Source organism: Euprymna scolopes, chromosome 41, assembly GCF_053919585.1.
Source record: "Euprymna scolopes isolate OS-2025 chromosome 41, ASM5391958v1, whole genome shotgun sequence".
In the NCBI taxonomy this organism is placed as follows: domain Eukaryota; kingdom Metazoa; phylum Mollusca; class Cephalopoda; order Sepiida; family Sepiolidae; genus Euprymna; species Euprymna scolopes.
In genome coordinates, this window is record NC_136522.1 from 37,506,203 (window position 1) to 37,530,910 (window position 24,708).

Sequence of the window (24,708 nt, forward strand, 5' to 3'; positions counted from 1 at the left end):
AAGAAACAAAAATTCCAATCCAATCACGATTCTTACATTAAAACAACAAAAAAAAACAACAAAAAAACAACAAAACAATTTCCTTATTTCGATTTACAAAAAAATTTTGTTATGAGGGTGAAATTTTTATTTAAAGAAACAAAAATTCCAATCCAATCACGATTCTTACATTAAAACAAAACAACAACAAAAAAATTTCCTTATTTCGATTTTTTAATTTTTTTTGATGAGGGTGAAATTTTTATTTAAAGAAACAAAAATTTCTATCCAATCACGATTCTTACATTAAAACAAAACAGAACAAAAAAAAAAAAAAAAAAAAAACGATTTCCTTATTTCGATTTAAAAAATTTTTTTATGAGGGTGAAATTAAAACAAAACAAAACAACAACAAAAAAAAAACAATGTGCCTATTTCGATTTTTAATTTTTTTTTTATGAGGGTAAAATTTTTATTTAAAAAAAAAAAATTCAAATCCAATCAACATTCTTATAAAAAAAACAAACAATTTCAAAATTTGGATTTTTAAATTTTTTTTTTTTTTATGAGTGTGAAATTTTTATTTTAAGAAACAAATATTTCAATCCAATCACGATTCTTACATTAAAACAAAACAAAACAATAACAAAAAAAAAAAACAATTTCCTTATTTCGATTTTTTTATTTTATTTTATGAGAGTGAAATTTTTATTTAAAGAAACAAAAATTCTAATCCAATCACGATTCTTATATTAAAACAAAACAACAGCAAAACAATTTCCTTATGACGATTTTTTTAATTTTTTTATTGTTCATGAGGGTGAAATTTTTATTTAAAGAAACAGAAATTCCAACCCAATCACGATTCTTACATTAAAACAAACAACAACAAAAAACAATTTCCTTATTTCGATTTTTTTATTCTTTTTTTGATGAGAATGAAATTTTTATTTAAAGAAACAAAAATTCCCATCCAATCACGATTCTTGCATTAAAACAAAACAAAACAACAACAAAAAAAAACATTTCCTTATTTCGATTTTTAAATTTTTCTCATGAGTGTGGAATTTTTGTTTAAAGAAACAAAAATTTCAATCCAATTACGATTCTTACATTAAAACAAAACAAAACATTGTTTTTTTTTGTTTTGTTTTGTTAAAACAAAACAAACAAACAAAAAAAACAATTCCCTTATTTTGATTTTTAATTTTTTTTATGAGGGTGAAATTTTTATTTAAAGAAACAAAAATTCCAATCCAATTATGATTCTTACATTAAAACCAAAACAAAACAAAATAACAAAAGAAACAAAAAAAAAAAACAATTTCCTTATTTCGATTTTTTAATTCTTTTTTTATGAAGGTGAAATTTTTATTTAAAGAAATTGTCTGAGTAATTTGATAGAGACCGCAGAGGTCAATTTTTTTTAACTTTGACCCCTATTATGACCCCTTAACATTTATTATTTTGGGCTCAAATTAAGTTATTAAGTAAGATTCATGTCCAAGGAACCTATATCTAAAATTTCAAGTGTTTAGATCCAAAATTGTCGGAGGAGTTTGGTAGAGTTCTCAAAGGTCAAATCGTTGAACTTTGACCCCTTAAAAGCCAAATTTCTGGCCAAATACGAATCACAAAGATTTTCCCAAATCTCAGGTCCCTTTATATCGAATTTCGAGTCTGTAGACTAAAAATTGACAGAGTTATTGCGTATGGAAATGTACACATACACGTTCATTGTTATAGATATACTAGCATTTTAGCCTGGCATTGCAAAAAAAAAAAAACTGTAGTAGGAAGGCAGGCTCGAATCCGTACCACGAACGAGGAAAAAACAGGAAAAATAACCTGGCATCTTTGCTGACAAAAACAAAAATAGAAAGTCAACACCCCTCTGTCTAGGAGACAAAGTTTTGATCAGGCAAAGTAAACAGAACCAGCTGTTCCCACCGTACAACCCTAAACCATACACAGTCACACAAAAAAGGGGCAGCATGATAATAGTTGGTTTGGTTATTTTCATGGAAAGTGTTCGACTGAGCTTCAATCTATGGTCCCCCCTTCGCCAAACTTTCACAAGAAACACTCGTCTAGCTGTAAACACTATCAATAATTCCCCCCACTCTTTATCTGTGCCTAAACCTAAACGTAGATTCCACGAACAAAGCTTTTTTCTTAGAACTGCACGCCTGTAGAATTGTCTTCCGTTTTCCTGCTTTCCGGCTGACTACAATATGGTTGTCTTCAAGTCTAACGTAAATAAGTTCTTGATGAGCCGTTCCATATAAGTTATCAAATTTACCAAATTTTCATTACTAATGATTATTATATTGTCCAATTTCTACTGTACACTCTTTAACCCTTATCCTTGAGTGGCCTGTTGGCCTTGATAATGTGTTGATGCCTATGTAAAAAAAAAAAAAATAATAAAAAGTCCAATATGAACAAGTTCTCTGTTCAAACAAGTAAGTCCGAACGCAACCCATGAAGAAGAAGAGTCCAACTCTGAGAGTGAGTACAGCCCATACTTGTAAAAACACCACAGAATACCCGCAACTTTCAAGACGAAACTCATCACGGAAAAGACAACCCCCAGTCAAACTGAAAGACTTTATAATCAGCTAATCAACCTTTGTTTTTTCTTTAATATATTTCCTTTAACATACAAAATGCATGTTTTAATTCTTAGTTTTAAATCTCAGTTGTAGTATATAAATAACTTTGATAATTTTCTAAAATAAATAAAAATGACAATCTATAATATCCAGAAAGGGAAAGATGTAATATCCATGACCAAGGGGAGATAACTCACAAAGGAGTTACTTCCCCTTGTCTGTATATAAATGTAAATAAACAGCTAACGAGTCGAGCATTTAAGACCTATTCCAGTTCGTCCATTGTCTATTGCCTCCACACCCGCGAGCCGGGGGGGGGGGGAATACTTTTGAACATTATAGCCCCGTCATAATTTTTTGCTTCCTCCCTCTCACTGTTACAATTTATTCAACCAAGCAACACCGCCCCGTTGTCACAATTTTTTTTTTTACAACTCGCTAGTCTATTATATAAGCTTCAGCTTCAGTGTGTTAGTATATCTGTTAAAATCTTTTGTCATCTACATTGAACTGGCATGAACCGTTAGAAAAAGCGATCTCTCAGACATATTATTGAAAAATTAGAAAACATCGTCAATTATTTCATGTAGAAATGCTGTTTTGTTTAAACAGGTGTCAGGTAAAAATCTTGGTTTTGACGCTGTTTGTTAATCGCGCATGCGCAAACGGTAGATTTATTGTTTCATTTTAAAAAGCTAAATGTAGCAGAATTAGCAGTAATCAAAATGAGAAATAGAGAGCTTACCTCGGATACGTCTGTTTTGGGTTGAGCGAAAGAGAGAGTTCCACGATGGCGTCCATGGGCTTTTATTAGCATTTACCCAATGTAATTATCGTTGAATCATGCAGCGATATTATCAAGCCGTTCTCTGGCGAGGGAGAAGTTGTAGCGTGGCTGAAAAAAGTGAGACTTGTCGCACAACTTCAGCAGGTGGATGATGTAGCGAGTCTGCTACCTTTATATCTGGAAGGTGATGCACTGGCCCTCTACATGGAAATGGAGGAGGACAATCAAAGAGAAATAGACCAGATTGAGGCCCGATTAAAGGAGGCATTTACCGACGACACGTTTGCAACATACAGAAAAATAACTATGGTTAGATGGGCTGGAGAACGTGTGGATGTTTACGCCAACAAAATCAGGCAGTTGGTTGGATTGGCCAGATTCACAGGAGATGGCTTAGAGAGACTCACAAAATTGACTTTCGTCACTGGGTTCCCTCACGCCATCTCAATTGCTCTTCAACAGGTGCCGAACATCAAAGTCCTGACCATGGGGGAACTAATGTCGAGAGCAAGAATTTTGACGACGACTGGAGAACACAAGCAGGACATGGTTGCGGCCACACGCTCATCTAACAACCACAGGGCCCAGAATATTCCTGTTAGTGTGACCTGTTTCAAGTGCAATATGAAAGGCCACTTTGCAAAGGACTGTGGAAAACGTGGAACACGGTGTTACCGGACAGATGTTTGTGAGGCTAAGCTGTGCGAATGGAGACAAAAAGGTGCTAATGTGTCTCTACTGGATCTCAGGAGAGCATACCTACAAGTCCGGGTCCATGAGACACTGTGGCCATACCAGACTGTGGAAATCGATGGGAAAAAATATTGTCTGACCCGTCTGGGGTTCGGTTTGAATGTGGCTCCCCTGATCATGAGAGCAATTGTCAGCGAAGTATTGTCTCAGGAAGAAGTTGTAAGCCGCGCAGCATCTGCTTACATCGATGACATTTTTGTCAACGAGGACGTGGTGCCCATACCCATGTAAGAGAACACCTAGCGCAGTTCGGGTTGGAGTGCAAGAACCCGGAGCGGTTGAAGGACGGTGCACTGGTGCTGGGATTGGTGGTCTGGATGGAACACAGTGAACTACGGTGGAAGCGAGGAAATGCAATTCCAGAGGCTCCCAGCATTGTTACGTGACAAACAATGTTTTCCCTGTGTGGTCGACTTGTCGGGCACTTTCCGGTGTGCGGTTGGCTTCGTGTGGCTTGTGGAATACTTAGAAGGAGAGTAAGTTCGGTAACGAAGGGCTGGGATGATGAAGCAAGGGACGCCGTACTGCATCGTATGATGTTCGAAACCTTGAAATCTGTGCAGCGGAACGATCCGGTCCGGGGAAATTGGTGTGTGAATGACAAAGAGCTGAATGTATGGGTCGATGCTAGCTCCCTAGCAATTGGTGCAGCCTTGGAGATGCGCGAAACTGCGTTGGAGGATGCATGTTGGCTGCGACCTGAAGGTGACTCTCAACATATCAACTTAGCCGAGCTGGATGCCGTATTGAAAGGTATCAATTTGGCTTTACAGTGGCAGAGCAAAGTGCTACACATAAAGACAGATTCTGTCTGCGTATACCATTGGGTCTCGGACATGCTAACTGGAAAGGCGCGAGTACGCACCAAAACAGCAAGCGAGATGCTTATTAGGAGGCAACTAAGTACTCTAAAGGAGCTCGTGAAAGAGTACAGGCTGACAGTGGACGTGACGCTGGTTCCATCAGCACGATGCTGACCGATTGACACGAGTACCACAGACATGGTTTGAGGCAATGAAAAAGAAAAACGGGCTTGACCCGGTGATAGGCGCGGTTCACACAGACGAGCTGGTTGAGAGTCAAATCATGGCTATTCACAAAGGTAGTGGACATCCGGGGGTGCGACGCACTGCCTACTTTGTCAGGAGAAGTTGCCCAACCACGACAAAAGCAACCATTAAAACAGTCATACAGAAATGTGAGGAATGTCAGTCCATTGACCCAGCGCCAGTCAGGTGGGAAAAGGGAAAGCTGGAAGTTAACGAGAATTGGAATGGATATCACGCATTATGGCACCTTCCATTTTTTAACTCTAACAGACTGTGGTCCATCGTGTTTCTCCATTTGGAGGAAATTGGCAAGGCAGGACTCGGCAAGCGTGATCCATCAGTTGGAAACAGTGTTCCTCGAGCGTGGCTCGCCGCATGAAATCCTTTTAGACAATGACACGGCTTTCTGAAGCAACGCATTCCAAGCATTTGCACATAAATGGGGAGTTCACTTGCGATTCCGTTGTGCGTACGCTCCAGCCGGGAATGGCATAGCGGAGCAATGTTACCATACAATGAAACGAATAGCGGCTAGAATGCGCTGTCCCATACAGGAAGCTGTCTACTGGTATAACATCACACCAAGAGACGACACATCTCCCTTCACTGCGCCTGCCAACAGGATTTATCGATACGAAGTTCGAGTAAAGGAGACCAATCACGCAACTGCGTCCACAGATCCCAAGGACAGCTCTTACCAGGTTGGAGATCGCGTGTGGGTCAAAAGACCGCAAAATCGATGTACCACGAGGTTCGGCAAGGGTGAGGTGACCAAGGTAATCAGCCTTCAATTGATTTTGGTGGATGGTGTGCCTCGCCACGTGAAAGATCTGCGCCCTCGCCATTATGTTGTTATATCGGAGGAAGAGGAAGACGGTACAATGTCTTCTGAACGAGCAGAGAGTATAATGCAGGACGATGGAAAGTCATATAATGCACATACTGAAGAAGCGGAAGAGGGACCACCCGTCTTGCCTTTACGAAGGAGTACCCGACAAAGACGGATACTGCCCCCCTGTCCCTGCCCTGATTGTGAAACACCGCCTATGGAACAGGCTGGCGGCAATAACGGTGGTAATGAGGAAGATGACTAGGAGGAAGTGCTGCCTCCGGTTCTTCGAAGAAGTACCCGACGAAGACGACTGCCCCCATGCCCCGTTTGAGATCATGAGATCAGGGGGGAGTGTAGCAGAATTAGCAGTAACCAAAATGAGAAATAGAGAGCTTACCTCGGATATGTCTGTTTTGGGCTGAGTGAAAGAGAGAGTTCCAAGATGGCGTCCATGGGCTTTTATTAGCGTTTACCCAATGTAATTATCGTTGAATCACGTCTGCTCTCGCGCGATTATGCAAATATGTCGTTCCCGGCCGGTATAAAGGCAGGACACTGGAAAGGCGAGGGGGCGTTCTGCAGATTGTGTGTAGGTGATTCTGGCGAGTAGATTGTGCTTGTTACGACCCATGTGTCTGCAAGAAGCGAGTTTTTGTTCCGTCTGTTTTTAGTTGTATTTTTATTTTGTTTGTTTTGCCTACTACATTTTTGTTTCACTAAATTTGCACGTAATAACACCGGTGACGTCGTGCTCCAATCTATAATGTTCGCCTTTGCAAGTTTGTTCCCAGCACGTGGCATTTTTTTTTTTTCTTTTAATAACGTTTTCTCTCTCCTATCTTTTAAAATTTACAACTGTCCTATGTACGCCCACCACCACGCGTCAGTTTTTTTTCTTTCGATAACACAATAAGTAAATGTTTTTTATGTCCTATCTTTTGAAATTACTGTATCTTTTGTTTTTCGTTAAGTTTTCCTCTCCTACTCGTACGAACTGAGGCAGCATTTAACAAATTTCTTTAAACTGCTACGTTGGAAATGTGGTTAGCTACATTTTCGTGTTTTTATCCCTGCTATCATTTGTCTATCTCCATTTTTTTGCTAACAAATTTTGCTTTTGGTTTCAATTCTAACTGATGGCATCCAAGTCCCGTCTTTTTGTTTGTGTTTTGTTGTTTTTTTTTCTTTTAAATTGACTCTATTATAATATATACAAAATCTCCATAAATTAAAATATATTTAACCGTATTTTATGACCGGGTCACGCTAAGTTCCTCCTACCACTAGTCTGTTATATAAAGGAGAGATGTTTGTTAATGTGATTGTATGGATATGTATTTTATGTCTCGCTAAAACTTTGGAAATTCAAATCAGATAAGAATGATTCTGATACTGTCGTAACGGACATAATATGTGAAATTTAGAATAAAACTAGACTACCCGTGACCCGTTGGGTCAGTATGTTTGATGTAAAGAAAAATAGATTTTTGTGACAACAGAAACATTTCTATGAAAGTATATTAAAATGAAAAAAGAATATTAGATATATCTAAAGCCTTTGATAGGGTATGGCATAAAGGTTTACTTCATAAGATCGCTAGCTATGGTATAGCTGGAAAAGTCTTCTCAATTATTAAATCATTTCTTTCTGATAGGTTCATAAGAGTAGTAGTTGAGGGGCAAAAATCAGAAGCTCACAGTATTAATGCCGGTGTCCCTCAGGGGTCCATCCTGGGCCCAACTCTTTTCCTGATCTACATTAATGATCTTCCAAATCACATCCTTACATCATTTGTAGACATTTATGCTGACGACACTACCATTTATGGTAGCACATCTAAGACAGTAAACGACCAAGTTCTCTCCAATTCTCTCTCCTCTGATCTTGAGCACGTAGTACAATGGGGAAAGGAGTGGCTGATTACTTTTAATGCATCTAAAACCAAGCTTCTCTCTTTACATCATCAACATTCTAATCCACATTTGGCATCAATTGAAATGAATGGCTCTCGTCTTCAGGAGGCCTCAAGTTTTGAAAAGCTTCTGGGCTTGACCATTACTCCTGATCTTAAATGGAACACGTACATCAAATCTGTTGCCAAGGCCGCTGGAAAAATGGTGGGATCTTTCTATCGATCCGGTAAATATCTCACTGCTGATGCTATTCTCTATCTATATAAGAGCCAGGTATGTCCAAGGATGGAATACTGTTGCCACATTTGGGCAGGAGCTGCTAGAAAGGACTTGTCCTGCCTTGATAGAGTTCAAAATAGACTTCGTAGCCTCGTAGGAGATGTCCTTTTCTCCTCCTTGCAACCTCTATCTCACAGAAGAGATGCTGCGAGTTTGTCTCTGATGTATCGTTATTTTCATGGAAAGTGTTCGACTGAGCTTCAATCTATGGTCCCCCCTCGCCAAACTTTCACAAGAAACACTCGTCTAGCTGTAAACACTATCAATAATTCCCCCCACTCTTTATCTGTGCCTAAACCTAAACGTAGATTCCATGAACAAAGCTTCTTTCTTAGAACTGCACGCCTGTGGAATTGTCTTCCGTTTTCCTGCTTTCCGGCTGACTACAACATGGTTGTGTTCAAGTCTAAAGTAAATAAGTTCTTGATGAGCCGTTCCATATAAGTTATCAAATTTACCAAATTTTCATTACTAATGATTACTATATTGTCCAATTTCTACTGTACACTCTTTAACCCTTATCCTTGAGTGGCCTCTGGGCCTTGATAATGTGTTGATGCCTATGTAAAAAAAAAAAAAAGATAGATCTTCTATGAGTCGTTCTGTTTATAATTGTTTATTTTTGAAAAAAACAAAAAAACTTACAGCCATTGAATTATAAGTGGTTTGCCATACTTATAGGTAAATGTGCACCGAACGGATACCATAATACTTCAAATTAAATTCAAATTTTGATATATGTTTTAATTTAAATACGAAAAAACAATTAGGACGCTGAAAACGTACACAGTAAAGCAATATGTTTTATTGTGGTGTTGATTATTTATTTGAAATGCAAATTAAAAAAAACATTTTGGGGGTTATTTATTTATGTTGGAAGTGTAGAAGAAAATGTATGAATGTTTTTTAAGAAAGGTGTATTAAAAAATGGAGAATAAATTTAAAAAAAAAATGAAGGCGGTGGGTAAATCGCCATTGTGAAATGCTTTTATGGTTATCAATGGGTTAAAGTAGATTTATTTGTAAGAAAATTGCGTTAAAATAACTTAAACGTAATACGGAAATGAACAATGTAAAAAAATGCAGAAAGTATTAACAATTGTTTATTTGGATAATTTAAACACAAAAAAACAAAACAATTGGGATGCTGAAAACGTACACAGTAAAACAATATGTTTTATTGTCACGTTGATTATTTATGTATGCATGCGTAACCAGAAGTCGTAAACTGGATGTTGGGTTACAACACCCGTTATAAGGTCATTTGAGTTTTATATAGATACTAGCGTGGGGTACCCAGCGATGCCCGGGTGTTTTGAAGTAAATCAAAACTCTGGGGAGGGGGGGTTTAAAATAATAATAAAAAAAAAGTTTTGGTAGGTGAGTATGAGGATCGAACCCGAACCCTTGAGGCAAAGTTAGAAATTAAAGTGTGAAAAAAAACTGCAACGTTAACGATTGGGCCACCATTACATACAACGGAGACATGTTTGAATTTATTTATTTAACTATTAAAAACAGGTGTCCGCAATAAAAGTTAACTCTGCTGCTTCGATTTGACCTAATTAAGAAGGTCAAAATAGAAGTCACGCAGTTAACTTTTACTGCGAGGCAGTGTTTGGGTTTGTTTACCCAAATTTGACTGTTTTTTTCCCCAACAGATGTTGTGGAGGGGGAAACCAGCTCTCAATTGTCCAGATTCATTTTTTCTATCTTAACAACCACAGACTATGATGGAGGAAGGGTACATAAAATCCTCTTTTTTCTAAACCATTTCAGTATCTGTGCATGCGTGGAATGCTTCCAGTGCTCACTGACGTCTAGCTCAGCAGCTCGCTAATACCTTCCAGTGCCCAACAATCTATCTTTATTTTATTTATTTTTGTTTTCTTGCCTGACAATCTTACGTTTTTGTTGTCAATAAAAAAAAAAACACAGTTCCTATCGTTCTCGGCCCTGTCAGTGAGGCATTAGACTACACCGACTGCCCCCCTGCAGAGGGTAAAAGTCCCTCAATGGGGCCACCTGTTGGCCGTAGGTGGCGACCCATGACACTTTAGAACAGAATCCTGGTGATTGAAGGTCTTGGAGGACAAGTTTATAAGCCTCCTCTTCCCAACACATCACTTTGACCCTTACCTCGGTTAGACGGGCGGTCGGAGGGACCCGATCCGATCAATCGGCTGGCCAGGTCAAGCCCTACGTCTACTATCAATGGTTTGGACTAAACTGAGAATTTTAAAATCAATAAAAGAAATCCTCTCAAACAAAACCATAGAAACCAACAAAACTTCACCCCAAAGTAGACGTTTGAAAGCACTGGCCAAGGGTCAATCAGCAGAAAGTGTAGAACCAAATCCTGACATGGCTTCAATCACAACTTTTTTCACGCTAGATTTGGGTAGTGAAAATTGGGTAATGACAGATGCTCTGTATTTCTTACTCGACTGAGTATACTGCCTGTGTAACCCTGACTATGTCAAGGCGAATGGGTTTCCCCCTTGACAAGTCCCAATATCGGGCTCCGAGGTGGTTGGGGAACACAGGCAATGAAACTTTCATCCATAATTATGTCAAAACAAAACAAAAAACCCAAACGTGCTTTATCGAACTCCGAAAGTGAGAAAAACGTAGACTTTCCTAAGTACTATGTAATAGAATCACTAGATGAAACACCGATAACAAAATTATCCCCTTTTCTCATTGAAAAAGTGCTAAGCAGGAAAATAAACCCAAAAATGATTCAAAAAGCAAGAGATAGTAACCTATTAATTGAAATTGAAACAATAAACCAAAGCTTAAATTTAAAAAACATGAAAACTTTCCATATTATTAACATTATAATCACCCCACACAATAAACTAAATCAATCTAAAGGAGTTATCTGAAGCCGGGAACTATCACTTGCTTCACCAGAAGAAATCCAGAATAAACTAAGCAAACAAGGAGTCATTGACTATAAAAGAATCTACATAAAGAAAAACTCAGAGAAAATATCAACCCATATTATTACATTTAACACTCCAAAAATTCAATCTAAAATTAAAATTGGCTACACCATAGAACCAGTTGAAATATACATCCCAGATCCTCTGAGATGTTCAACTGTCAAAAATTCGGTCACCATAGAGATGCCTGTAGAGGTCATCCCACGTACGCTAAATGTGGCTCTAAAAAAGTAAGTTACAATGAACAAGAAAGTCGTGAGTCCAAATGTACAAACTGCCAAGGCGAGCATCCTGCCTATTCCAAAAACTGTGAACGATGGAAAATTGAAAAAGAAATCCTAGCCACAAAACATAAACAAAACATTTCTTACCTAGAAGCGAAAACAATAGTGGAAGGAGTTATAAAAAACAAAACTTGTGCAAAAATTACAGAAAAAACAAATCCCACCAACCAGCCTGATAAATACGACCAACTAATTGAAAAACTGGTACAGCTAGAACCGAATGAACTTAACTTTCAAAAAACTTAAAAATACAACACTCTCAAAAACTGGAAAAATTAAAGCAAGAAACCAAAAAAGAACTCAAAGTATTTGTCTCCCCCCCCCCTTAAAGGCCAATGTCTCCAAGAACAAACTTTCTCAAAACCAAACAATAAACCAATAAAACAAAAATTAGAAAATTTGACGGAACTTGATGAAATGGAGACTTCCTATCTAACACCATCAAAACAAAAGAAAAACCAAAACAAAACAGTTATAAGGTCCCGTTCAAACTCCAGATCTAGAACCTCAATCCCTAAAAATCAAACTGAATCTGAAGATGAAATGTAAACAGAATACCAAACCAACAAACAGAAACATTAAATCAAGACCCCCCCCCATCGATCACAATCAAAACAAAAGAAAAACCAAAACAAAACGGACATAAAGTTCCATACTAATTCCAGTTCCAGATCCCCAAACAAAAGAACCGAAATAAAAGGCCAAACAGAAGACAAACCAAAAACAATGGAACATCAGAGGGACAAAAGCAAGCCTACACTCCCAAATAAATAAAAATGGCAGAACAAAATAAAAAAAACTAGGAACGTAGCAGCTCTACAATGGAACTGTAGAGGATTGAAGCCAAACTATGAAGAACTACAGAAATTAATCAAAGAATACAATCCGAATATCATATGTTTACAAGAAACTCTACTGAAAGAAAATTCCAAACTATCCTTTAAAGACTATGAAATCTCTATATAAATAAAATGAACTCATTTTTTCCCGTCGGATTTTGACCTTAATAGGATTAAAAATCAAGATATTTCATGCAAATATAATATGCACAAACGGCAGAACAATATCTGAGGTGTGTTATAGGCTTATTATTTCTCAAATTCCTCGATAATCTTAGATTTCTATACTTTTTCTGCTGAGAAGTCACGGCCAAAATCGGTTAAGATCAATGGAAGTGGTAAAATATTTTCTCTCTAATAAATTCCTCCTCCCCCTGCCACCACTTAACACCGTTTGGGGATCGTTCACAAGGAACAGTTGAGAAGAGAACACCGGTTTGGCTTCGTAGTTCTTTCATGTGAAGTTATTTAAAATCACTAAACTAAGCTGCAGTGCTCTGTAGCGTAGTGGTTAGCGTGCTGGACAATTCACATTATATTTCCACGTTTGCGCCGACCTACCGTAGTCGTTTTTTTTTTTTTTTCCTAAACAACTGGAATGGACTTTTCTTGGTGGCCGAACTGTTAACGTTGCAGATGTTTTTTTTTTTTTTTTTTTTTTTTCACACTTTATTTTCCTACTTTTACTCATGACTCCGGGTTTGATCCTTCCTACTTACCTAACATAACATTTTTTAAAACTCCCCCCCCCCCGTCCCGGAAACAAACACTCGGGCATCGCCGGGTACCCCCGCTAGTATACAATAAAATCAACTTTTCACACATAGACCGTAGACCAATAGGGGGTACAACCATTATGGTAAAAAAAGCAATACCCCACGAGAAACTCGACCTAAATACAGAACTTCAAGCCGTAGCAGTAAGAGCTATCTTACACCAAACTCTCACAATCTGCTCGATCTACATTCCATCAAAATATAAACTAGGGAAAACTCAAAGAGACAGATTAATTGAACAGCTCCCTGCACTATTCCTAATCATGGGGGACTTTAATGCACACAGCCATCTTTGGGGAGACAGACAACCAAACCACAACAGAAAAATAATAGAAGCCATACTAGAAACTACAGATATATGTATACTGGACAACGGCAAACACACCTACCTACATCCACCTACAGGAACAACCTCAGCCATAGATCTAACACTTAGCTCTCCAACAATTTACATGGACTTTAATTGGGATATCCATGAAGAACAGTGTGGTAGTGACCACTATCCAATTATCATCAAAACAGACAATCCCACAATAGAAAATGGAGCACTAAAATGGCAACTAAAGAGAACTGACTGGTCCACATTGAGGAATCTCTGCCAAGCACAAATAAATAATGAAATACTTCATGAACCTGACCCAGTAGCAACGTTCACTCAAAGGTTAATAAAAATAGCAGAGGAAACAATCCCCAAAACTTCAAAGAAAAATAGTAAGCATAAACCATGGTTCACAAAAGAGTGTAAAGAAACAATCAAGAAACGGAAAAAGCCCTAAAAACATTCAGGATAAATCCATCCACAACAAATTTAGAAATTTACTGCCAAGCCCGTGCAAAAGCACGACAAATAACCAAAAAAGCCAAATGGGAAACATGGCAAGATTATGTATCTAAGTTAAATAATAAAACACCTAGCAAGAAAGTATGGGACATGATGAGGAAAATTAATGGGAAACAAATCCAATACCCCACTATACACCTAAAAAAACCTGACGGTGGAAAATGCACTGAAAAAAGGACATGGCAAACTTATTTGCTGAACAACTAAACAAAAACTCTTCACCCAAACACTACAGCTTAACATTCCAAAACTACAAAATAGAAGCAGAAAAAGGAAAACTGAATTTCACCTCAAATAACACAGAAAAATACAATCTACTATTCACAATATCCAAACTTAGAAGCAAAGATACTGCTACTGGACCAGATGAAATCCATTACCAATTTTTGAAACAACTACCAGAATCTTCATTAAATACTCTTCTAAACATATTCAATAATATCTGGCTCTTGGATTACTTACCTAATGCTTGGCAAGAGTCCACAATCATACCAATTCCAAAACCTGACAAAGACCCCACAAATCCAACAAATTACCACCCTATCTCTAACTAGCTGTATTTGCAAGACCATGGAGAGACTGGTAAATGATTGTCTCGTATGGATATTAGAAAAAAACAAGATATTAGACAAACACCAATGTGGTTACAAGAAAAAAGGAGCACAATGGATCAGTTGGTTAGGATGGAATCCTACATAAGAGATGGACTTATCAGAAACCACCATGTGGTGTCAGTATTTTTTGATTTAGAAAAAGCATATGACACCACATGGGAGTACGGCATCATGAGGGACATGCACAACCTGGGAATCAGAGGAAGGATTCCAACATTTATACAAAATTTCCTTAAAAACCATACTTTTGGGTGTGCCTTGGAGGAGAAAAATCTAAAGTGCATGAACAAGAGATGGGAGTGCCCCAGGGCCGTATCATATCCGTTACACTCTTCCTGCTAAAAATCAATAGTATTGGTAAAGCAGTGACCATAAACATTGATAAACCCCTCTTTGTAGACGACTTTTCAATCACCTATTCATCCACTAATATGTTAACAATAAAAAAAATTACAGGAATACCTTAACAAAATAGAAAAATGGGTTGATGAAAATGGGTTTATCTTCTCAAAAACCAAAACAGTTTGCATGCACTTTTGCAAAAAAAGAGGATATCATCATAACCCACAACTAAAAATGAATAACAACGCAATACCAATGGTGCAGTAAACCAAATATCTGGGATGATCCTGGATAACAAATTTAACTTCAAGCCACATATTGAAGCACTCAAAAAAAATGCCAAAAAGCATTAAACATACTAAAGATAATATCACACACAAACTGGGGAGCAGACAGGGAAACCATGCTCCTACTATATAGAGCACTCATTAGACCTAAATTGGACTATGGCTGCATTATATATAATTCAGCAAAGAAATCATATCTAGAGAAACTCAAGCCCATACAAAACCAAGCACTCAGAGGCCTTCCGAACATCATCTATTCAAAGCCTGCACACAGAAGCTAATAAACTCCCCCTCCACCTGAGATGGGAAAAGCTCTTGCTCCAATATACGCTGAAACTTAAAAGTCTACCAGAAAATCCTGCTCATGAAAAAATATATACATCAATGTATGAACATTTCTATACCAGCAAAACTAAAGCTATTAAACCTCTTAGATATCACCTTAAAAAGGCTATTACAGAAGGATACAAAGAACCAAAAAGCATACAAACTTACATAATTAATAATACTCCACCATGGACAGTCACAGAACCATATATAGACATGACTATTAAAACAACTAAAAAACAGACTAACTACCAAACCTATCAAAACAAATTCATAGAACTTAGGGATAAATACTCCACATACAAAACCATCTATACAGATGGCTCAAAAATAACTGAAAGAGTAGGAGCAGCAGCAAAAGTGAATAACACACACAAGCAAGTCCGATTACCGGACGGTGCCTCTATATACACCGCAGAGTTACAGGCTATTAAGATGGCTCTAGAACTAGTCCGAGAGTCTAGCGAGAATAAATTCCTTATCTTCAGTGACTCCATGTCCAGCTTAATGGCATTGAAAGAAAGGAACATGAACCATCCGTACATCCTGGAAATTATGGAAGTATACCAACACCAAGTAAAGGAAAATAAAACGATAATATCAGCATGGATACCGAGTCATGTTGGCATAAAAGGAAATTCAGAAGCTGACAAACTGGCTAAGGATGCAACAAACTTGACGCCATCAAACATAAAAATCCCATACACAAATAGGAAAAACAAAATAAACTCCTATATAAAAATCAAATGGTAAAAACTATGGAACAAACAACTAAACAACAAACTTAGAGAAATACAACCGAATGTTGGACAAGATAGGACCATAATACCAATATGAAAATTAGACACTATATTTACCTAAATTCGAATTGGTCATTCAAGACTAACTCATGAATACCTTCTGAAAGCAGAAGGTATCCCCCAATGTAGAACCTGTCAACATCCACTAACCATTAAACACATATTAACGGAATGCAAAAAATATGAAAATATTTGTGAAATATTCCAAAGAACAAAACCTTCAAGCAATATTTGGAAAACCTTATAAAATATTAGATTTTCTAAGAAAAATTAAACTTTTGGAACGCATTTGAAAGGAAAAAAAAACCCTGGAAAGAAGACTTAGAAATACTAAATCTTAATTAAAAACAATTTATCACCTAAAGACTCTATGAAGAATACTTTCTTCACATTTCATGGCATGAAATGACCTATAGGGTTGATGTGCCATTAAACAAAAACTTACTTTACCTATCATTCTTTTGGAACTGAAATCTCTGTCATTTCTTCTTTGTCTTTGCTTTTACCTTCCTTTGCCTTTGTGTCTAATATTTTAGTTGTATGGTTGATTGGTTTAATCACCAGTACCTCCCCTCTGCAACATTACCACATAATTGTTTATCTGAAAGTGGAATAAGATAAAACAATGTTTCTTTTATTTTTTTATATTGTAAGCTGATGTTGCTATTTCTTCGTAGACAAAATAGATTTTTTTTTTGTCAAGGAATCAAAATACAATTTTAATTGTAAATAGCATGGTGCAATAAGACACTAGCTATTCAGAATGAAATATTGATTTAGTAACATTGACTATATTGATGAGAAACTATAAGAATAAGATTGACTTAACCTTATTATATAATTTTTTTTTTAAGGAACGTGCACAGGAAGAAGTGAGTCGAAAGTTGGATTTATTTAAAGAATGTTGGTTGCAAAGTCGATTACCGGACATTGTGAAAATCAGGATGACTCATTTAGCTTCTGGTAAGTAAAACTTTTTTTCATTCGTTGATTCTAGGCACAGCATTTGACTGTTTTGAACAGTGCCCTTCCAAACTACATAACAAATTTTTTTTATTTTTATGAAAGATTTTTGGAATAAATGAAATAAATAATACATTTGTGAAAAAAGTGACCAAACATGACATGTAACAATTTTAAAATGTATTACTCGATCTAAACCATTATTTTTAGCAGAATTAAGGATTGAATTCCTATGTTTCCCAATTTGGGCACAATGTGTAATGGTGTAGATAGGCATTTTCTGAGGATGCGATAAAATATCCTAAAAATTTGTAAATTTCTAAAATCAGTTCTTTGACATTGACTCACTTTTCATTTTTCAATTTTATGTTATTCTTTCATTCAAAAACAAAATTTGTTATAATTCTTACACGATTTTTCTATTTAAATACTAATTTTATTCTTATTTATATGCATTTTTTGTTTTGAGTGGTTATTACTGTAAATTTCAGTTGAATGCAGCCTTGATAAGGTCTTACTTCTTTCGTTTTCATTACACTATAATTTATTCAACTGATTTTTTTTATACTTCTTTCCTCATGGATAAGATTATTCTGCTGGACAAATTCGATGCATCTCTAGAGTTTTGGAACAGGCTCACGTTTGTGCCAAATCATATGCCTCTCAGGTTGGACCTGCCATTATTACTATGACTATGACTAAAAATGTGTTTACTGACTGACTGTGCTACCATTCCTACTCATGACAAGTGTTACATTTGTGGAAGGAAACATTGTCCTGCCCACGATATGTTGAAACTGTGGCAAGCTCTGCTATTTTGCCAAAGTTTGCCGTTCTACTAAACTGATATCTTCACATTCTACCTCAGTTGGTATAGTAGGCTGTTTAAATATGGTGATAGGTTCCCTCTCATTACTAAAATTGTAAAATTAAAGAGTAAATGATTCACCTTATAGGCAGTTCCAATAACTTTATCAGTGTTCATATTGTTTAAAACAATGAACCTGTCTACTTTAAAATGGGATTCCATAATTTCCATGGCATCATCCACCATTTTTTAAAACTGAGTATTGTAATGAGAATATTACCTTCAACAGCCACGAGTATAAAGATATTGACTACACGGTACTTCCTAATTCTTGTATAGATATTATACTCAGTGCCCTTCTTAAAAATGCACTGGAGATTACTATTCCTTAGGATTTTCTAAAAATCTGCGCTTTAACTAAAATCAATTGTGCTCCTGTTAAATAATTCCTCTAATTGCAAACCTATTGCTGCTAATCTGGGAATTATAGTGCTGAAGATACTCAATTCATTGAAAAAAAAATTCTACAACTGCTTGAGGATGATATACTTGAAATAAGTCATTCTCTGTGGCACATTCAAATTGTGAGTTTTTCACCTGATAAAAAGAAATGATTAGCAGTCGATTTCTTCCACACTATTTCAACTGTTTCACCTTGCATGATTCTTACCACGAATCCAAGATCTTGTACATCAAATAGTCCAGTATCACATCTTCAGGATAATTGACTTATATAAAACTTACTACTAAACTCTGTGTATCGCTTTATTGCAAGTTAATATTTTTGGTCCCCTGACAAAAGGAGAGGTGACCTGTAAATTCACCCTTGCCTGTTCGTCTTTTCACACTTTTCTCAATAACTACGCCTTGGAATTCTTTGAAATTTTGCACAAGCATTAAACATGATATGAGTAAAAAAGGAACAGAAGGGATTTTCCAGGAAAACTTTGGTTGCCCCTCTCCCCCCAGGGGTGCCTTTAAGGTTAAAATGGCTAAAATTGACATTTCTGTGCTTATTAAAAAAATTGGTGCTTTGGATTTTTATAAAACTTTCTGAAAAGTTGTAATTAACTGATTTCTATATAATTTTGTTTGTCTATACTTTGGAATAACTCTTGGACGTGTCCCAGGGGCTCTTTTAGGGCTAATAAAAACACTCTATTTTTGGGACTATTTTATCATATTTGTCCAAAATTTTCTGTGTATGTCTATTTAGCAGTTTTGCATGGTGCTGAACTCAAATTTAAATATGTTAAGGCCTTGGGGACTTTTGGGGCCAAATGGAGGGGGGGGGGGAGCAAATGAGTGACTTAGTCATTTTTTTTTGCATTGTGCAGAACTCAAATTTACATATGTTAAGGCCTAAAACTGCACTGTTTGTTCATTTTCACCAGGATTTGACATCTAAATGGGGGGGGGGGCAATGCTGAACTTTGTCGTTTTTTTTATGCTACGTTCACTGTGCACTCACAGGGTCCATGCATCTTTCACTTGTTTTTCATTTTGAAATTGCTATGAAACGCAGAGAAGTGAAATTTGGTATAACACTGGAAGAGCCTAGCAAGGTGCGTTATTTCCCTGATTTTTGTGGAATTTGAACAAATATTTTGAAAATTATGCTAATTTTTCTATTTTCTGGTAATTTTAAGTATGTATCACTTTATTGCAGGTCTCCCAAAATGCCTAGAAAGGGTCGATTGACAGCTAGTGAAAAGGAACGTGTTGTTGTAGGCCTTGCAGAAGGTTCATCTCTCGTAGATCTAGCCAAAGAGCTTGGAAGAGATTGGAGAACATTGTCTTCATTCGTTGAAAATCCAAACATCAAACCAAGGAAGGACAAAAACACAAGAAAGTCAGTTAAAATAATTTGCTGTCAACTTATCAAGCAACCGGGCAGCAATAGTTCTGCTATATTTGACAAGCCTTCCTTGTCGACAAAGACATGCTGCAATGTTTTAAACGAAATTGCAAGAAGCATTAAGCCCATAGAAAGACATGTTTTAAACCAAACTCATAAAGAAAAACGTTTGGCTTGGGCTCAGAAATACATTAAAACTAGCTTTGAAAATGTTCTTTTCATCGATGAGGCCAGAGCAACTCTTGATGGATCAGATGGGTGGGTCAAAGTTTAGAGTCCTCTTGGATTCCCTACCTCTCATCCATTCCGTCGTCAACAGGGAGGTGGAGATATCATGTTTTGGGCTGGAATAATCTGCAATGAACTAATTGGACCATTTCGAGTGGCAGAATGTGTCAAACTGACAACAAAGTTTTGTCTTATTTTTAAATGAACATTTGTCACCATGTCTTGATGATCTTCCATCGGCACGTCACCGCAAATTGATTTTTATGCACAACAATGCGTCACCCCACTCAGCCAAGGCTACGACATCCTACCTTCAGTCATTAAGCATTCGTGGAGAAAATTTGATGACATGGCCACCTTGTTCTCTAGATATAAACCCAATTGAGCTGCTCTGGTCAATAATAAAGATAAAAGTTTATGAAGGAGATGTTCAATTTTCACAAAGGATGAACTTTGGAGGAAGATTTTGGAAATTTCCTATAGCATCACATCATCTCAAATCCACCGATTGACATCATCAGTTGACAAGAGGCTATCCTAAGTGATTTTGAAGCATGTGAGTTATGTTGATAAATAAATATTTTCTTAAACAAAATGTGAAATTTGCTCTTGTTTTTGGTTAATATTGTTACTGAATATGTTTTTTATTTCATATGAATAGATATATAAAAGAATATTGTTTTATTACTGAAAATATACATTTTTAGACATTTAGCATAACTTTCAAAATATTTGTTCGAATTCCACAAAAATTCAAGAAAATAAGGCCCCCTTGTTATGCTCTTCCAGTGCATCAAATTTCACTTTTCTGCGTTTCAGAACAATTTCAAAATTAAAAAAAAATATTGACTTGCAATACAGCAATACACAGGGTTCAGATTGAAATTTGTCCTAAAGATTGCCCCCAATACGTCCTTTCAATCTGAAAATCGCTTATAACAATTTAAACGAATACCTACAGATGTAACAAACAGTGTCTTTGCATTTTCAACATTTTATGAATTCTTTATCTCTGATAACAAATTATTTGGAACCTTTTTTCATTTAGATGACATAACTATTTGCAGTAAAAACCAGGATGAGCATGATGGCAACTTGAAGTGTTTCTTAAAGGCTGCTTCAACATACAACCTCAAAATAAGCCAGGAAAAATCCGTTTTCACATTTTTCTATTAACGTGCTTAGTTATAAAATTTATGATGGAACTCTTCAATCAAATGCCTTTCCCTTCTGACTCTAAATCATTAAAAGGTGTTTTGGTATGTATGCCAAATGGATACCTAATTATTCATCCAAAATTTGTCCATTGGTTGAAAATAAACAATTCCAATGCCTCCCATGGATGTAAACTCTTTCGAAGGACTCAAGAAAGCCACTACCGAATCTTCTGTAAAAATTATAAAAAAATGAATTGCCCTATGTTATTGAAACAATGCCTCAGAAAATGCTATCAGAGGCACTTTATTACAAGCTGGGAGACTTGTAGCATTCTCTTTCGGTTTGTTAAACCTTTCTGAAATGTGACGTCATATCGTTGAAAAAGCAGTGTACGCCATAGTCAATGGAGAGACTTCATTGGTGGGAAACACTTTACGATTATTGCAGATCACCAAGCCATATCTTTTATGTTTAAGCCTAATCATAGAAAAATTAAAAACAATAAAATTATACAGTGGAAAATACTTTTTTTCCATTTCATCCTGGAAATGAAATTGTTGCTGATCATATATTATCTTGAAGATGTGGTGGTGCTGCTGCTGCTTCTTCCTGGGAGAAATCAATTCATAATTCTTTAATACTTACTTAAGTACAAGGCTTTTGGCATTTTGTAAGGTCACAAAATATGCCGTATTCAATTGATGTGACACTTGAATGTACTACATGTGCAAAAATAAAACCCTGATTCTTTAATTCCCAAATCATATTCTTATCTACTGCTCCATTTCAGTGTCTTTCTGTTGATTACAAACGACCCAGCATCTTCATTAGATTGGAATTTGTTATTAAAACCGATGCCAAATTTATTCAAACCAGCCTTGATAAATACCCGGAACACACAAATACCAGTAAAAATAACTGCGGCATTTATCACAGGATAGACACAGGTAGCCACTCACCACTTTTTGCAAAGTCCAGACAATTATCTGCTGAAAGACTAAAAGCGACTGAAGAAAACTTTAAAAAACTCCTAAATGAAGGTGTGGCAACTCCATCAGCTAGCGAATCGTCAAGCCCACTACATCTTGCCCCTAAGCAAAGTAGAGGATACCGCTGCTGTGGCGATTACTGTGCATTAAATAGTATAACCAAATGTGATACTCCATACCCAATACAAATCCGTTTACAACGAAACTTGCAAATAAACAACGATTTTCTAAAATAGATTTAATTTTAACATACCATCAAATCAAAATGCACCCAGACGATATTCCGAAAACAGCCATTATTTCTCCAATGGGCCTTTTTTCATTATGAATTTATGCCATTTGGATTAAAACAATACAGTGGCAACATTTCAAAGATACATGGACAAAATTTTTAGGGGTAGATTGTATTTTTATATGCATAGATGATATTTTAATTTTCACTGATGATGAACATTCTCACAAAAAAGATATAGACACAGTTTTTAGGATCTTACAAGAAAATAACTTAAAAATATCAACATCCAAATCTATTTTTAATGTAACATCACTAGATTTCTTAGGCTTTAGCATTAATTCAAAAGGAATCAGTAAAACTATAAATAAATTAAAGGAAATAGAATCTTTCCCATGCCCTAAAGATGCTAAAAGCAAACACAGCTTTCTTGGTATGATAGGATTCTACAGAAAATTAATAGCAGGATTTGTGGAGTTTTGCCCTTATCTGGAGGAATGAGGTTAAGACACTGTTCAAACCTCCATGAAGAATTTTTTCTCGTCCGGGCTAATTTAGGTAATTTTGGAAAGTAGGATTATATGGATTGTTATACCATTTTTCTGGGTCAAAATTTAATGAGGAATACAAAATATGGCTTAGTTTCGGAGATATGATAGCTTTTTCAAAGTGTGGTATAATATCCCTGAATTGAAGACTGGTTTCCCAAACACGATAATAGCTTTGCCCTTTTAACTTATATTTCTCTAGAAGCCCAAAATTGAACTTTAAAATATTTTGCTAGTTAATTTCAAAAACACAAGAAGAATTATTGACCAATTTTCAATGCTTATGAAAGATTTTTGGGAATATAAGGGCTTCAGATGCTTAGACAAATCATTGGAATATTTTCTAACACTAGAAATAATTAAAATGAATAATTCAAAAAATCAGAAACTTGCAAAGTGATTAACTATTTAGGTTAATTAAGTCAGAAATAACACAAATCATTGATAACAAAAGAAGTCACTTTACAAAGAAAAATCGTTTTAATTAAGCACTGTACGACAATCGCATCCCTAAGATAATGTTATACTGCTGCATGATATACTTGGATTTGGAAGCTAGAGCAGCAGCACTTAAATTTTCACCAAACTCTTGGATTTGATGCACAGGTTTCTGGTTGTAATTGTCCTCACCAACCCATTTTGCTATCAGTTTATCTCTCTGCTCAGAGAAGCGATGAGTTAAGTGCAGAAGGACTTCTGCCAAGATTATGATTTGAGCCGGAAACCAATTGCAACCATGTATTACCCAAACCAAGCCAATATTTGACAAATTGTGCGATAACATCATCAGTAGGATTTATCACATTGTTTTTCAACTTTGACAACTTGTATCAAATCTGTGTTTCTGATAAGTTTCCTCTCCCAACAGCGATAACGATTTTGTTGAGTTCATCTGATATTGAACCTTTGAATTTAATATTCACTAAGTAAGCTCTTAAGATTTGTAAATTATCAACATTATTCAAGGACAAACAACCAAGTTGTGCGATGTCAATACAAGGTAGTTTTTGAGTGGCCTCCCTCAGCATCTGGAGAATCATCCAAATCTTAACTGTCTTGCTCAGTACTGTGGTCAGTGTCATTTGAGGCAACCAAAGCATCTTCAACAGTAGAATCATCAAGTGATGAATTTGAATCCTCATGAGGACTGGAATCAATGTCTTCAGTATTCTCTCCATGTTCTCCCCACAGAGTTTTAGCAACTTTGGCATGAGTTGTGGAGACTGTTTTGTGTGATGACATTGTTGTTTCGATTTTCTCTTTCATTGTGTGTTTGGTGTCATGGCTGCTTCTCCACTGATAGGTGGTCTCCCTGGTTTTGAGGATGTTGGTTCATCGGACGTAGTCTTGCTACATTTGGATGCACGATCAGCACAACTGGAAGGTTGTTCTGGGGTTAGAGATGGTGGTTGAGGAGCTTTAGAACGACTCTCACGCCTCTTGGCTAAATGGTATTCAGCTTTCTCTCCCTTTGACAAGCTGCTGTAGCCACCCTCTGCACTTGGTCTACCCTTCTTAGCTTGGTTTTCCTTTTTTGAATGGCATTTTGCTAATCTAAAATAAAAAGGTTAAAATTCAAGTGATAAGCAGTTATATTCATGATTAATTTGAATGTGTTAGCTCTCTCCTGAACCTATAAAGCACTAACTATAACAGAT

The 24,708-nt window shown here is 36.3% G+C and overlaps 1 protein-coding gene across 15 annotated transcripts in view; it reads left to right on the forward strand.

Annotated features, from left to right (window-relative positions):
- Positions 1–24,708, forward strand: part of LOC145266477 (steroid receptor RNA activator 1-like) — a 779,488-nt gene that overhangs the window by 377,099 nt on the left and 377,681 nt on the right. For 14 of the 15 annotated variants that reach the window (XM_080122174.1, XM_080122179.1, XM_080122185.1 and 11 more), the window contains one exon: positions 17,121–17,229. In XM_080122174.1, the coding sequence (XP_079978300.1) occupies positions 17,121–17,229 (109 nt within the window). Of the gene's footprint in view, positions 1–17,120; positions 17,230–19,706; positions 20,719–24,708 lie in introns of those variants that run through there. The other variant, XM_080122184.1, reaches the window with a different exon arrangement.